Below are 15,986 nucleotides of genomic sequence, written 5' to 3' on the forward strand. Positions count from 1 at the left end.
CTCCCGAGTTACGTAGGGTTATGCTTAGTGACACCAACAATGCTGCATACAGTCAACTGCACTTTGTGCAATTGCTTTTGGGTTTTTTAGGTCTGACATTTGATGATATGCTCTGAAATACAATCAAGCTACTCCACAATGAGCTTTGTCAATTAAATTAAGAGCAAAAGATCAACTTAATTCATTTTTTTACAAGCCTTCTCTCTTCCACGCTGACTCGTGAAGGGCATATCCGTGGTAAGAAAGGAAGAAAATAAGAGAAGTGACCGATCATTTAGGCCCGAACCCAAAGCCTGCTGAAGACAATAAAAAGCCCTCCATTGCTTTCAATGGGCTTTAGATCAGGTCTTTAGAGCTTAGAATCAGCAATCAAAGGTCCACTGGCATAGCTGCAAAGGAGGAAACCAGAATCAAGGAGTGGCACTGTCCTGGAGCTGCTCCCCCTTCTCCTCTCCAAAAGCCAAAGCAGAGGAGGATGCCGGCTGGATGCTGTGCTCGGACAAGCCTGGGGTGAGAAGGTTCTACTAAACTGGAGTAAGAGCCTCATAATTAGGTCCACAGCAAAACAATTGTCTTTCAGTTTGATGCCATACATTCAGCACAGCAGCACTTCCGTAACTTGGGTGACACATCACCTGCATTCCAAATCCAGACATCGGTTGCTCCATCAGGTTGACGCTCCTCCCTTCCAGTTTAAGAGTGAAATCCTGGGCCCACTGAAATCAATGACAAAGCTCCAGTTGACTTAAATAGGGCCAGGACTTCTCCGTAAATACTTTCACACATTGGTGTAATTCCTCCACGCACACAGGTCCAGTTTTACAACAATGAATGGCACACAACACAGCTCACCTCAGAAAGGAAGAGGGAAAATAGGGTAATTGTTAATCATTAGTTAACTCATTAGCTATTGAGCTGTCCGTGCTCACCTCCAATTGGCCAATGATGCCAGCTCCACTGACGACTTGTTCAACTGTCAAACAAGTATGCTTGCCACACTGCCCAACACGGGGCACTCCTTGTAAACAGCCACTACATCCAGGGCCGGTGCAACCATTTAGGCAAATTAGGCGGCTGCCTACGGCGCCTAGTGATTGGGGGCGCCTAAAAGCCCACTCAGGCGAGGAGGTGGAGTGGAGAAGAGCTGGGGTGGTGGTGGGGCGCAGGGAGGGCCGTCCACAGTAAGGGGGAGGGCGCACAGGGGAACCGCTCCCTGCCCCAGATCACCTACACTCTGCCTCCTCTGCTGAGCACACAGCCCCTGCTCTAAGTCTCCTCCAATTGGCACCGCAAGCCAGGCAGGGTTAGCTGCCGTGAAGGTGGGCTCCCAAGGTGGGGTTAGTTGCTGCGGCGGGGGGGGGTCTTCCCAGGCAGGGTTAGCTGAAGAGGGGGGGTAGCTGCTGCAGGGAGGGGGCTCCGTGGGTGAGGGCGGGGTGGCAGCTCCCTGGGTGGGGGGGCTCAGCTGCCACGGGGGGCTGGGTTAGCAGGGGGGAGACGCAAGGTGGAAGTTTCGCCTAGGGCTCGAAACTTCCTTGCACCAGCCCTGACTACATCACCTCATTATCCTCCTGCCAACCCCTCCTCACAACTCTCCTTTGCCGTGATGCCTGACAACAGTTAGCTGTGGGTGTGCTGAGACCACAGTCTATCACACTAACATGGCTGTGTTTTCTTGTACTCTGCTGTACCTGTCTGTCTTCCTCTATCCAATTATTGTCTCGTCTTATGTCTCCAGCTGCTGTATAGCTCTGACTCCCAGCTCAGGCAGACATGCACGCATTAGCTCTGCTTGACCCAGTGCACTAAAGTTAGCAGTGTGACCAGCACTGCATGGGCAGAGGCTCGGGCTAACCACCCAAGTACATACACAGGATGCTGGGTGGAATTGTACTCAGGCGGCCAGCCCGAGACCCCATCCATGCCACGGTGGTCACACTGCTATTTCTAGCATGCTACCTCGATCGGAGCTAGCTCATGTATGTCTGCATGAACTGGGATTATATCCTTAGACTGTAATCTCCTTGCCGCAGAGACCATCTTTTTGCTCTGTGTTTGTACAATGCTTAGCACGATGGGGTCTTGATACATGAGTAGGGTTTCTAGGGGCTATGGTAAAACATATATATATATATAATAGTGCTGCTGCTATGAATTAATACTGAAATGATAATACTGTATATAGTACAGAGCCTTTTGGCAGAAAGGCTGAGAGAGCAAAGTGATTTTCACAAAAATGAATTAAGGATCATAAACCCATTCCCCTGTAAGGTAATCAAGTATTATCCCATTTTACTCAAGCAAATAAATTAAGGGCCCTTATCCTTATCTACACTGAACTCTTACTCACATGAATAACACAATTCACTTCAGTGGGGATTACTCAAGTGAGCAAGACCCGGATCCTCAATGGGAGTTGGGCAGCTAAACTCCTTTGAGGCTCCAGGCCAAAGTCCTCCCCAAATGTGAATGAGGGTTGTGTAAACGGGACTCTCAACTTCTGAGGAATCCAACCCCAGCCTCCTGATCTGGGGGAAAGGGCGATCCCTCTCTCCTGGCATAGCTAGATATGCTCAGGCTCCGTGACCCTATAAATACAGTGCTGCTGGGGTGCTCCAACGTGCTGCTCGGCGCCCTGTCTGTTATCAGGGAAGAGCGAGGCAGAGGTTTGATTCTTTTCATTATAAACCTTTTCTGCCGCTTCCTGCCTTCTCAGTCCATTCTGTATCGGCCTCCATGGGGCTCCGCAGGTGCTTAAATCTAGGGGCACCCTTAAGTGTCCTGCACAGGGGCGGCCCCACCTTCCCAGCCCGCCGGTTCCGCCGACCCTGGGCAGGGGGTGTCACTGCTCACATGTGCCAGGCTAAGCGGCGCGGCCTGATTTCCCCTGGCTCCGTCCTAGCTGGTTCCTCTCCTCCCGCTGGACCCGTTTACGGCTGATTGCCCCGGCTGGCTGCGGGGCGGGCACATAAAGGGACCGGGGGAGGCCAGGCGCTGGGGTTTCCCGCTTTCGCAGGTGATGCGAGGAGCCGGCGGGGTTTTCCCAGCCCGCGTCCCCGCCCCGCGGGCGGGCGGCTGCAGCTCCCCGGGGGGCGGAGGCAGCCGCGGCCCATGCGCAGCGGGCCCGGGGCAGGGGAAGCCCGCGGCCGGGCAGACAGACGCGCTTGCAATGGTAGCGCGGCCAGGCGCTCGCCCAGCCTGCGCACAGCGGCGCGGGGCGGGCAGGGCGGCCGGGGGCTGCGCCGGGCCCGAGGCCGGCTAAGGTCGCGCCCCGCGGGGCGGAGCAGCGGCGGCTCCATGGAGCTGCGGGACTGGCTGGACGCGCTGTGCTGCTGTTGCTGCCGCCGCTGCCCGGGGGATGCTGCGCGGGCAGAGAAGGAACCGCTGGTCAGGTAAGGGCGCCCCGCCCGGGGGTGCGTGAGGGGTCCCCGCCCGGGGGTGCGTGAGGGGTCCCCGCCCGGGGGTGCGTGAGGGGTCCCCCGGGTCCCGGCCCCGCAGCCTGTCCCGCTTCGTGCCCAGAGCCGGCTCCGGTGTGGCGGGTCGGAGCCTCGGCTGGGGCTCGCTCCTGGCTTCCTCGGGCACCTGCTCCGGCTCAGCAGGAGCTCGGTGGTCAGAGGAAGGGGCGGGGGCTACCGAAGTAAACGGCAGCGAACAGACTTGGCTGAGCTCTGGGACAAAGCTTAGAAACACCCGCAGCCTGTTCAGTCCCGGGACGCGTCGGTTCCCGAGCACTGGGGGGCTGATTTGCGTGCAAAGCGGAGGAATCGCAGATGGGAAGGAGCAGGAGGTTGTTGGGACTCTTGAGAACTAAACGCTACCAAACATTGTAATTCTGGTGCCCCCGTGGGTGGGGTAAGGGCTGGAACACCGCCACATGCAAAGGTGATAATCTTAACTGTGCAAACCCTACGGTTCATGAAGTGGGTTTTAGCCCAAGAAAACTTTCGCCCAAATAAATGTTAGTCTCTAAGATGCCACAAGCACTGCTTGTTGTTTTTGCTGCTACAGACTAACAGGGCTACTGCTCTGAAACCGGTTTACAAACTGACACTGGCATCATCCCCACCCCACCCCTGCCCACTGGCACTTGATAGAATTTAGTATTTTTCTTACATCAGATAATTTTAATGGTGGTGAGTGGGAATTGCCCAGGTTCATTTTATACCAACAACAATTGCTTAATAAAGTAATTAGAAATGTGAGTGAATGCAGATGCTTGAAGGTCTGATGTCTGTTTATTGTCACTGGAAATCTGGAATAAAAGCAGGTATCTGTATGTGCCCTACTTTAAACAGGATCTCTATTAGGTAGAATTACTTAATTCTGTTAGAATTCCCAGAGGGGGTCAAGAAGTATATGAATAAGGGTGATCCAGTTGATATGATGTACTTGGAAAGCTTTTGATAAGGCCCCTCCTCAAAGGCTCTTAAGGAAACTAAGGAGCCATGGGACAAGGGGGAAGCAGGGGCGGCTCCAGGCCCCAGCATGCCAAGCACGTGCTTGGGGCGGCATGCCGCGGGGGGCGCTCTGCCGGTTGCTGGGAGGGCAGCAGGCCTGCGGAAGGTGCGCCGGTCCTGTGGCTCCGGTGGACCTCCCGCAGGTGTGCCTGCGGAGGATCCACTGGTCCTGCAGCTGATGGAGCCACGGAACCAGCGGATCCTCTGCAGGCACACCTGTGAGAGGTCCACTGGAGCTGTGGGACCGGCGACTGGCAGAGCGCCCCCCGTGGCGTGCCACCATGCTTGTGGCGACGAAATGTCTAGAGCCGCCCCTGGGGGGAATGTCCTGACATGGATCAATAACTGGTTAAAAGATGGGAGTGGGGGAAGGGTAGGAATAAATAGTCCATTTTCGGAATGAAGAGACGTAACAGAACTGTACCGCAACTCGTATGGTGCAATGTATTCATTGATGATCTGGAAAAATCCATGGTGTTCCCACACCTTGAATACTATGTCCAGTTTGATCATCCCATCTCAAAAAGGATATACTGGAAAAGGTTCAAAGAAGGGCAACACAAATGATCAAGGGTATGGAATGGCTTCTGTTTGAGGAGAGTCTAAAAAGATTGTGTTCAGCGTACACAAGAGACCACCAAGGAGGGATACGATAGAGGTCTATACAGTCACGTGTGGTGTGGAACAAAAGTGTTCTTACCATTTTTGTGAAATGGTACAAAATATAAAAACCAAGGGCCACTTGATGAAATTAATAGGCAACAGGTTTAATATGAACAAGAGGAAGTAGTTTTTTACACGGGTAACCTGTGGAACTCATTGCTGAGGGATGAGATGATGGCCAAAAATAGAACTGGATAACTTCATGCAGGGTAGGTCCATCAGTGGCTATTAGCCAACATGGTCAGGGACACAACCCCATGCTCGAGGTGACCCTAAACCTCTGATTGCCAGAAGCTAGGAGTGGAAGACTGGGTTAGATCACTCCAGAAGTGCCCTGTTCTGTGCATTCCCCTTGAAGCTCTGGTAAGGACCACTGTCAAAAATGGACAAGATGGACCATGCTCTGACCCAATATGGCACCTGTTATGCTCTAAATAGCCAGAGTATTAAGAGGGCATGTCAGAGTTTATTGGTCTCAATAAATACAGTAGTAGTAACTAGAACTACTATGTAAAACATCATATAAAAGGAGCTAGTCTCCTTTTGAAATCCCTATTCCTAGTCAGTAAAGCTATTCTTCCTAAAGAATAGAATCCCTATTTTTTAAAAAGGGACTCAGACTTTGTCTAAGGAGATTATGATCTTTCATTAATACAGTATCTTTAAATTTAAATGTCCTGAAACTGACTCAGACAGTATTTCCTGTCAAATGTTCTAAATATTCATGTTATGCAATCCATTTTATTAGTGGCTTCCCCAAGCATTAGTAATACAGCCTGCTCTGCTCTTGTCAACTCTACCCAAGTGCTGCTTCTCTAGGAGCACTATTTGGTATTTGAGTTTTAACACTGACATCCAGCTTTGTCAGGTCAGGGAGTGACCCCTCTTAAACAATAGGTTTAGACTGTAAAGGTTTGGTCAGTGGAGTAAATCATTCTTAGCATGTGGATTAATTCAGTTGATTGAACCCTTATAGTAGTTGTTCATCCAACAACTGACGTGCATTCTGGCCATAGTCTATGAATCTGTTAAATTTTAACTGGCAATATCGATAGACCTGAGCAGTAAACGGCTCTTCTCTAGGTATTTACACTATTTTTTTCCATAATACGTATAGAATAGGAGAGGTGCTTGTATTACATTTAGGAAAGCTTGTATTATAGTTTGTATAGTGATAACCACTAAATTTCAGCATCTGTCAGCACTCCCCATGCAGGTGTTCAAGATGCTGGTGTTACCTCCTTATTCTAAGGGCCTCATCCTGTAATTCCTGTACATCGAGCTCCTGTAGATTAGGGGATGAGCTGTGGTGTCAGTTACCATTGTGTGGTAAATATGCTAGATCTAAAAATATTTTAATGCAGTATATTTAATTAAATGAATCTATATCTGTGTCTAAGGTAGCTTCTATGCTGATGAACGCATTAGAAATATCCATTTTATGTAGCGTATTTGTGTCCATTTCTATTTAAAATCTTACACTAGGTAGGAGAGACAGACTTTGAACAAAAGGGGGCTCCATTCTTGCCTTCATAAGATTTCAGTGCCAGTGGCTGTACCCCTTGCATGTAAATACCCTGGGTCAGATTCTCTAGTTCACTAGAACCTTAAGGCCTCAATCCTATACAAGATTTACTCATGTACTTTATGCACTGTGAGTAGCCTCACTGACTGATCACTATGTAGTTAAGCATGTGCAGTAAGGCCTGTGATCTTGTGCACCCATTATCTCATTGATGTCCAGGGGATTGTTCACACATACCGGTCAGCATAAAGCTGGCAGAATCTGGCCTTGCATTAATATGTGATACAAGAATTCTACAACATTCCCTTGGTGAGTTTTATTTTCACACTCGCTTTACTAATACTGTGATTTATTTTCCTCCCCCCCTCACAAATTTCATTTAAAAAAACCCAGATTTTTTTTCAGTTTTATAAAAGTCAGAAGTATATTGCACCTTCAGTTTCTTCTTCTTTGCAAATGGCGCATGCATGACTTAAAATGCTTCAGGTCTTGTTTGAAAATGGCAAAAACAATTTCTCCCTCAGTCGTCTAAATTAGGATTTTGCTCCTGCAAAGCACATGCATGACTTTGAGTGCTGTGAAGAGTCTCCTTGAAATCTGTGCAAAGTGAAGTGTTTGAATAAAATAGTTCAGGATTGGGGCGCTTAAGATACAACTCATGGTGACTGCTGTGACTGTGCATAGATGTCCGTGTTAAGTACGTGTGTAAGTCTTTGCAGGATCTGGGTTATGCTCACATGGACCCCTCTTTGCCACTGGGCTAGTGGGTAAGAACCCAGGGTTCTGGGCAGGTTGGTCAGACCACACCGACGCACACGCTGCCGTGGAATTGCCCCTCGGGGGGTACTCCATCTACTCGAGTGGCAGTCACACCTCATGGCTAGTATAAACATAGGCAGTTTCTGCAGGCATATTTCAGAGGCTTATATTAACTATGCTGTGAAGGGAGAGGAGGCACTTCAGTCTCCAGTGATCTGGAGGCACTTCAGCTGCAGAAGGCCCAGGCAATCAGGCTCTCTGTGGATGAACTGTGCATGTGCGGAGGGTCGGAAATCCTTGACCCACCCTGGAGCAGCGTGCAGAATTGCAGACTGGTGACGGGAGTAGCAGCTGCTTGCAGCCTCTCTCCTTCCCGCCCTCTTCCTAACATCACTTGGGCTATTAGAGCCTGATCCAAAGCCCCCTATGTAGGCAAAATCTTTCCACTGACTTCAGTAACTCTGGCTCTCCAGGAGTTTGCATATGCTAACGAATTCAATAGTCTTGCCCTTGCCACACATCCCTGTCCTCCTATGCACCCGTCTGCTCAGACCTAGTGCAGAGACCACCTCCCTAGAGGGGGAGAACCCCTCTATTTTTAATGAGCAAGTGCAGGACTTCACTGGCATCGATATCCCAAACTAAGGTGGGGAGCAATAAGGATTTAACTCTCCTGAGCTCTTGCTTTTAAATACGCTACCTAAATAATAACACAGATAGACATTTAATCCTGACCTTGGTGGACACGGCTACAGGAAAGTCCCGTTAACTTACTGAGAGTTAAGCACCTGCATGGAGAGAGGAATAGCCTCTTATTGTTTCATGGTTTTGCAAAGCCTTATGAGTCTTCAGTCTGTGAGCTGATTGCATGGAACACCTTTCTTTAGTAACACATTACAGTGATGATCCTGTTAGTTAATGCTGGCTTTTCACAGAAAATCCTATAGAAGCACTATCCATCTGACTGCCAGCTTGTATCATGAGTCCCTCCTTGCTATTTGTGTCACCACAACCTAGTAGCCGTTATTTGACAGAGTTGCACTTTCTGTTTAAACTGAGGACCTTGCAGCCATCTTTTTATTGTTTGGCATTTCAGCTCCTGTAAGTAGTTTTTAGAAGATTATTCTGGCAGTTCTAATGCCCGGACAAGTGAGTTTTGAATGAAAATCATGAAAACTTCCCCGAGTCCCGTCTGAAGGGTTCCAACCAAATTAAAATAACATATTACTCAACTGATGTTAAGAGAGGGAGAGATTTGTTTCCCAATATACTCAGGTTTCGCTCTAGACAATAGTGAAATCTAGCATGTCAGAGCTTTCAGTCTAAATGAATTGCTGAGCGTTTAATGTAACCTTTGTAAATGGCAGACTGTGATTAAAAATTTAGTTTGGTAGCCTCTTCCTTCAAACACAAATGCATGGTAATCTCTCGCTCTGAAAGTGAGCTGTCTGGAAGGAGGGCCTTCTCAGGAGGCAGCTGAACAGAGAGAATTGAAGCTCTTAGTGTAGATAATACATGCTCAAATATTGAAAGCTCCTTGGAGCAGTGACCTGTTTATGAAACACTAACTCTCAGCAATTGCTGGATAGAGGCCAGGCTGGGCAATGTGCCAAATGCTCTCACCTCAGCTTCTGTACCTGGAAGGGTGTGGTGGTGGTCTAGTGCTGGCTTTTCCCCATCTCTTCCTTCTAAATGTCATGTAGGAAGATGCGTCACTATAGGAATAATCATTGCTGGGGTCTCCGCAAGTTATGTGGTATCCCATGTGCTTTCAGGAGTGGGGAATGCATGATTGTTTCAAGACCAGTGTCTGGGATTGTCTTAGCATTTGGAACACAAGGTTTCCGAACCCACTAGGATGGAATCAGCCCTGTATTCTTCTACAAGAGACCACATGAGGACTAAATGCTGTTGGCGGATAAGTGGGAGCAATTCTACTAAAGGCAATAGGGTTGTGGTTGCTTTTATTCCAGCAGTGAATCTCTTCCCATGGGAGACTTTGTAATGATACCTTGGAAGCTGAGAACCTGTCTGACCTGCATGGACACTTAAAACAACTCCTTCCAGCTCTAGCAGGCATTTTCCCCAGCATCCCAACAATATCCCTCCTTGTACAGTCTTGTGTAGTGTGCTACATGGTGAGATGCTACTGCCCTCCACCCCAGAGGTGGCTGCATTTCAGTCACACTGTGTGGAGCTTTTCCCGGGCTGGAGAAAAGCATTGCTGCTATAAACGTATGAATAACAAAATATTTGAGGTTCACATCTGGCGTTGTTTTGACCTGACTAGCTGAACTTTAAGTGACCCTGAGTTAGGTCTTGTACTTGTTGAAGATGGTCCAAAAAGATGATTTTTTTTGTGGCATGGGGCAGTATGAACATGCAGAATTTCCTGAGTTGTTCATCTTACATCAGGCCAGTGAGTAAAACTGTGCTCACGCTTAAGATCAAATCAGGGTGTATAATTGAAATGCAGCTTGAAAACCTATTAAAAGGTAGCAAGCACGCTGATTTTATTTATGACAGCTTAGTCCTGTTGAAATTAAGAGCAAAACTTCAATTAATCTTAATAGGAGCAGGGTTGCACCTTATATGAAGTGTTTGGGATATAAAGTGGTGAAGTACAGAAAGATTTAATTTGGAAATGGTTTTACTGAACACATGCCAGCACTAGTCTAGAAATAGTGGTGTTGTGCCATCCTTGCCTCTGAAGTTTCTTTCCTTGGCTTGTTTGTTAATTAGAGTTTTGCAAGGGATTAAGCAACAGGTAATACAAGGAAACACGGTTTCCTGGCCTAGTAGAAGCCTAAATAACCTTCCTGTATGGATATTTATGATAAAGTATAAAAATGATTCTTCACAAGTTAGCGCTCCTATAAGTATATTTTATAAGGGGCCTTATTCACAGGTAAAATGCCTAGAGGTTGTTAATGGCTGTACTGAATAAAAACAAATTAAAGTACTAAATTTAAGGGAGAAAATAGTATAAATATTAAGTCCAGTCAGCTTGTCCCTCACAAGAAGTGAGCAGATTTACTCCTCTCCTTTCAGAATCCCCATGTGATATTATTATTTCTTTAAATTTAAGGAGTAATTTGAAAATACCTACAAAAAAGATCTAGTCACCATGATTAAGAAAACTGAATTAGTGTTACAACATCATAATGAACATCCAGCAGGACTACACAACCCTCGTTGGACAACACACACGAGTAAATTAAACAGTCCAACTGCCAGCCAGTAAATCAAAACAGAAATGTTCTTTGTATCATTGTAGCACCAGGGGACCCCACCTACATGGGGGCCCTACTGTGCTAGCCACTGAGCAATCACCTAGAAAGAGACAGTTCCTGCCCCAAAGAGCTTGCAGTCTAAATAGACCAGTCAAAGGCAGTGTTATCCCCATTTTACAGGTAGGGAACTGAGGCACAGAGACCAAACAACTTGCCTGGGATCATAGAGCAGGTCTGTGACAGAGCCAGGAGTGCAGCCCAGTCCTAGGCTAATGCTCCAAACACAAATCCATCCTCCTCTAATGCTACTGAGTACCCAGTGTCCTTACTGGTCAGGTACAGTATATTCAGGCATATACTCTGCTGCCTTATCCAGGGTTTGTATTTATCAAGTGTCTTCAACACCCAGGCTTTGAGAGATAACACTGTGTCCCTAGCCAGAATAAAGTACCATTGCATTCCAGTGACTTTCTCTCATCAGAGAAATGAAAGGAATGGAGACTGTTCTGCTGGCCCAGGATCTGTTAGAAGGGGTAGGAGAAGCATACTCTCCAAACCTGCCCCTCCCAAACTATGGATTCCTGTGGGGGAAGGGGCATTCCCCATAGTGTCACCCCATCACTGGAAAGCTGGGGATTTTTCTAGCCTAAGTTAATTTATGTCCCTTTCTGCATTAAGCTGAGCACTTTCCTGTTCTGCCCTTTCAAATCCTATCAGAAGACAGGTGATAAGGCCAAGGCCTCTCAGGTCTTCAGCAAACTGTGCTCCCATGAGGGATGGGGAAGGATCTAGGCCTCTCTGCAGATACCGCTGCTCTCCTTAAAGGCCCTGTGATCCCTTGGGGCATTTCCCTTTAAGACTTGTGATGTCTGCTGGCTGAGACAATGACTCCCCTGCTTGTGCTGTGGACAAGCAAACTTCCTGCTGACGGCAGGGTTCCTTGGGAACTTTGTGAGTTTGGGTCTGTGGAATTATCAGAGTATCTCTTGTCTTTGGTAGGCTTTTGTGGAGGAAGGGTGTAATTTGGCCCCTAGTCACTGCTATAATATGTATGGAGCATGCAGGCCATGAATAACACTTGTGAGAAGTTAATTTCTTACACTATGCGCCTAGATGTATGATCTCTTGTATGCACAATTGGAATTTGTTTGATTTTAGGGGCTGAAATTTCCTGGCATTTAATAGGAAGAGTACTCTGTCTGTTTGCTAGTATGAAAAGTATTGATGCCACTCCATCCTCCGCACCAAGCATTAGATGAAAGCAAGCAGTATAGCAAGCATGCACTGCAAAGGGTGTGACAAAAGCAGGCACAACAAGGTAAAAGAGCTCAAATGACACTATCCTCAGCTTGTGCCCTTTGCATTGAAGTAGACTGCAGGAGCTACAATACCTGGAGACAACAGGAGTTAAGGATGGAAGGCCGGGCTTCTTGAATTTCCTTGTGTTTCGGCAGTGGCATGAAGTCAAACGTGACGTAAATAGTAGGGTCCACTAAATCTCCCTATAGTCCCAACCTACCATTGCATTTCTTAAGCAGCTAACTCAGAGCTCAAGTTTAGAAATATACAGTCCTTCGATAAAGTCAGGAGCTGGGTGGGGCAGGAGATCAGAGCCCCGTCTTTGAAGATGACAGTTGGATCCTGGGCTGTGCTGTGACACAGAGTCCTATGGTGAAATCTACAAAGGGCAGGGACCCACCATGAGCCCTGAAAAGGAGGGGGAGCTGCTGACCACTACCTAGGCTTGTTCTGCAAAGCTGCCAAGGAACTAAGTAGAAGTTAGGGGGTCTTTTGTCCCCTGAATCCCTTGCTCGTTTTCCCAGCGACAGCTGCAGGATTTACCAGCTCCTTCTGCAACACCAGCGAAAGTGGCAACAGCTGCCACAGCCGACTCCCTCTCCTGATTGATAGTTGTGAAACCTGCCACTGGTTATAGGCCTCCTGAAATATTGGTCTCTTATCTGAAGGTGGCCTCTCTGACATCGGCCTGTCAAAGAACAAAGGCAGGTTAAGAGGCCCCTGAAGTCTTTATGTTCATGCCATGGATTGAGTGGTTACATGGGAACTGGCAGCCAAGATAAAACACAAATGTGATCGTCATACTAAGAACTATACATCTAATCCTCTTAATGTCGTGGGCTTTGTAATGATCTGGGTGAGCAGAGAAATCTTAGTGACACTCATGGGAGCCATAGGCTCTGGAAGCCAGTAGAGAGCAGACTTAATTTCTGCCTCTTTTCTTCCATTAAATATTCAATGCTCCTTGCAAATGTGCTGGAGGCTTGAAATATGCAATAGCTAACACTTCGACTCTCCTGCCCCAGGGAGCGAATGGTTCAGCTAAGTGCAATTGCTGTAGTGTCAGCATTCAGAGGATCTGACTGGGCACCAGAACAATGTTTACTTGTGATCAGTGGCTGGTGGGACTGAAGTGTCTGGACAAGGCTGTTAGTGGAGTAGTAGTGAATGGGTTTTGTTTTGGAGGGGGGAACCCTTTTTCCCATATAAGGATGAGATTAACTTTCCAAGCCAATGTAAAAGGGAAACTGGGGTGTTGGAGGGAGGAAGGAAAGATAAATTGTATCTCCGTCCTTGACATTTTTCCCTATTTCTGATTCAGAAATAGAGAGAGCTTTGCAATGCTCAGAACCATTCTCTTCACCCCCTATGTAAGTCTGGGACCTGGGGGACTTATGGTGCTGCTTTAAGAACTTGTAAAGGGATGTTTAATCTGCTTTTGGGGTGTAGGAGGTTTGGGTAATTTCCCAAGATAAAGGGAAGCCCCCCAGTATTCCAGCAATCACTGCCAACTGGAGCAACAACGTGCACTGGAGCTGACTACTGGCAAACTCAGTCAGCGTACAGCTGACTTGAAAGTTCCAGAGTTGTCACCAATGCACACCAGAACCAGTTGACTGGAAGAAGGCAACTGTACCAAGGCTGAATGGAATTAATGCTGTGGGACTGTAGGATAGTGTATTTAGAAGGATAAGTCCACTTTTCATGTTGTGCCTTTCCAAAGAAAGACATTCACCTGGGGCCTAGCGGTGGTTGTGTAGATGATGGTTGTAGCTATCAGGTGTTTGAATGACCTGTTGTATTGTGCAGAAGGATGTTGGTTTGAAAGGTATCATGTGAATGCTTAAGATGAATGGGTTTCCTGTCTCGTTCAGAGTACAGCACCTTTAACAGAGCAACACCACCAGTAATGTCTTGAGGGAGAGCCGTGAGTACTAGACTGAGGGCTTGTCTACATCACAAAGTTGCAGCGCTGGTGAGGGGGTTACAGCGCTGCAACTTAGGAGGTGTACACATCTGCAGGGCATCACCAGCGCTGCAACTCTCTGTTTGCAGCGCTGGCCATACTCCCGTTTTGTCTCGGGTGTAGAGGATCCAGCGCTGGTGATCCAGTGCTGGTAATCAAGTGTAGACACTTACCAGCACTTTTCTTGACCTCCGTGGAATAAGCAGGTATCCCAGCATACCTGAGGATACCTCTCTGGTAATCAAGCAGGTCTCCTTCCCCGCGGTTTGCTCCGGTGTTCTCCGAATCCCCCCCCAAGCGGGTCTCCTTCCCCGCAGTTTGCAGGGGGGTTCGGGGAACACGAGAGCACACCGCGGGAAAGCAGGTCTCCTTCCCCGCGGTGTGCTCTTGCGTTCCCCGAACCCCCCTGCAAGCAGGTCTCCTTCCCTGCGGTTTGCAGGGGGGTTCGGGGAACGTGATAGCAAACCACGGGGAAGGAGATCTGCTTGCAGGGGGGTTCGGGGAACACTGGAGCAACCCGGGGAAGGAGACTTGCTTCCCTGCGGTTTGCTCTCGCGTTCCCCGAACCCCCCTTGAAGCCGCCCAACAGCGCTGCAGTGTGGCCACATCTAACACCACTTGCAGCGCTGGTTGCTGTAAGTGTGGCCACTCTGCAGCGCTGGCCCTATACAGCTGTACTAATACAGCTGTAACAACCAGCGCTGCAAAATTGTAGATGTAGACATACCCTAAGTGCTCACACCAGGCTGGCACACCTACTTTTCTGTTTTGGGGCAAAAGCTGAGCCATACAGACACCACTTACTGAATACACCTGACAGGAGAGCTGCAGTCAAGGTCTATAAACTCAGTCACTGACAACTGCACGTCAATATTTTCCCCTTTTCAGTAATAAAAACCCTTATGCCTCATTTGGAGCCACCTTGGCGAGGGACGAGGAGAAGAACCTGTGGAGCACACCTCACGACATGTCCCACACTGAAGCTGATGATGACAGGATACTGTATAATCTGATTGTTGTCAGGAACCAGCTGGAGAAAGATTCTGAGGTAAGGCTAAAGGACTGTTGTTCATGGATACAGAGTCATTGAACAAACACTTGCCACAATTACAAACCAGCCCCGAACTGCTGAAAAGCCAAGAACAGATATCATTGCAAATCCTGGTGGTTGGTCATATTAGAGGTAAACTTAACCAAATGGTAAGTCTGATCATTCTCTGTGTACCTTTCAAGTCTATATGGAGTGTTATTGCTATGGTAGCTTAGCTGAGTAGCAGTATCAAAGAAGAGGAGGTTATATATGCTGATGTGAAATATAGTTGAGGCAGAGCAGATGTTTCTCTTCCTTTAATGAAAGGAAGTGTCCAACGGACTACATCAAAGAGTTGCTGATGCTTGTATATCTAGGTTGGGTTGGAGGTTGTGTGTACCATATAGTAAGTATTACTCTGGAGAAAGAGAATTCTACTTATTTTCCCCCTGTACTAAATTTGGTAAGAGGTGAAGTAGGGAAGCCTTTCTATTCCCTGGTCAAAGAGTGGTCTCTGTGATACGTTTCCTATACCAGCACACACACTTAAGGCTCTTTCAGACATCTATTAAATTAAACCACTAATAGACAAAGTAACGTCTCTCTTGTCTCTGCAGACATTCAGAGAATCCCCGCCCCAAAGAGCTTACAATGCGTTTCTACAATTTTTAGTACAGTGGGATCCCCATCATGGCTGGGTCCTGTCGGAGAAAAACAGAGTTCTCACTCTCATGTTGGGTGTAGCAAGTCAGATACTTTATCTCTAGCAATTGTGTGGAGGGAGAGAGCTAAACAGGTCTCTCTACAGGTAAACAATTACAGCAAGCATTTATACCTTTTGTTACGTACAATAATGAGCAACAGCTGCATTTAGGTCATCCTGATATCTATCTTGTCTCAATTCTATTTAGACTCCAGTCTACATTCCATACTTATCTAACACAAGGTCGCAACACTTCTCACATGGTTCTTTCCCACTTGCCTCACACAATCCTTGCTTCTACAAATCTTGCGTTATTAGGGTTACAGCTAGCCTGACTCTTGCTCACATAAGGAG

The 15,986-nt window shown here is 47.6% G+C and overlaps 1 protein-coding gene across 1 annotated transcript in view; it reads left to right on the forward strand.

The window, feature by feature from the left end:
• Positions 1 to 3,093: 3,093 nt before the first annotated feature.
• Positions 3,094 to 15,986, forward strand: part of MREG (melanoregulin) — a 36,556-nt gene continuing 23,663 nt past the window's right edge. Inside the window, exons 1-2 of the mRNA XM_030581094.1 lie at positions 3,094 to 3,389; positions 14,788 to 14,947. Of these exons, the coding sequence (XP_030436954.1) occupies positions 3,109 to 3,389; positions 14,788 to 14,947 (441 nt within the window). The 5' untranslated portion in view covers positions 3,094 to 3,108. The remainder of the gene's footprint in view (positions 3,390 to 14,787; positions 14,948 to 15,986) is intronic.

The sequence above is a fragment of the Gopherus evgoodei genome, chromosome 11 (assembly GCF_007399415.2).
Source record: "Gopherus evgoodei ecotype Sinaloan lineage chromosome 11, rGopEvg1_v1.p, whole genome shotgun sequence".
Taxonomy (NCBI): domain Eukaryota; kingdom Metazoa; phylum Chordata; order Testudines; family Testudinidae; genus Gopherus; species Gopherus evgoodei.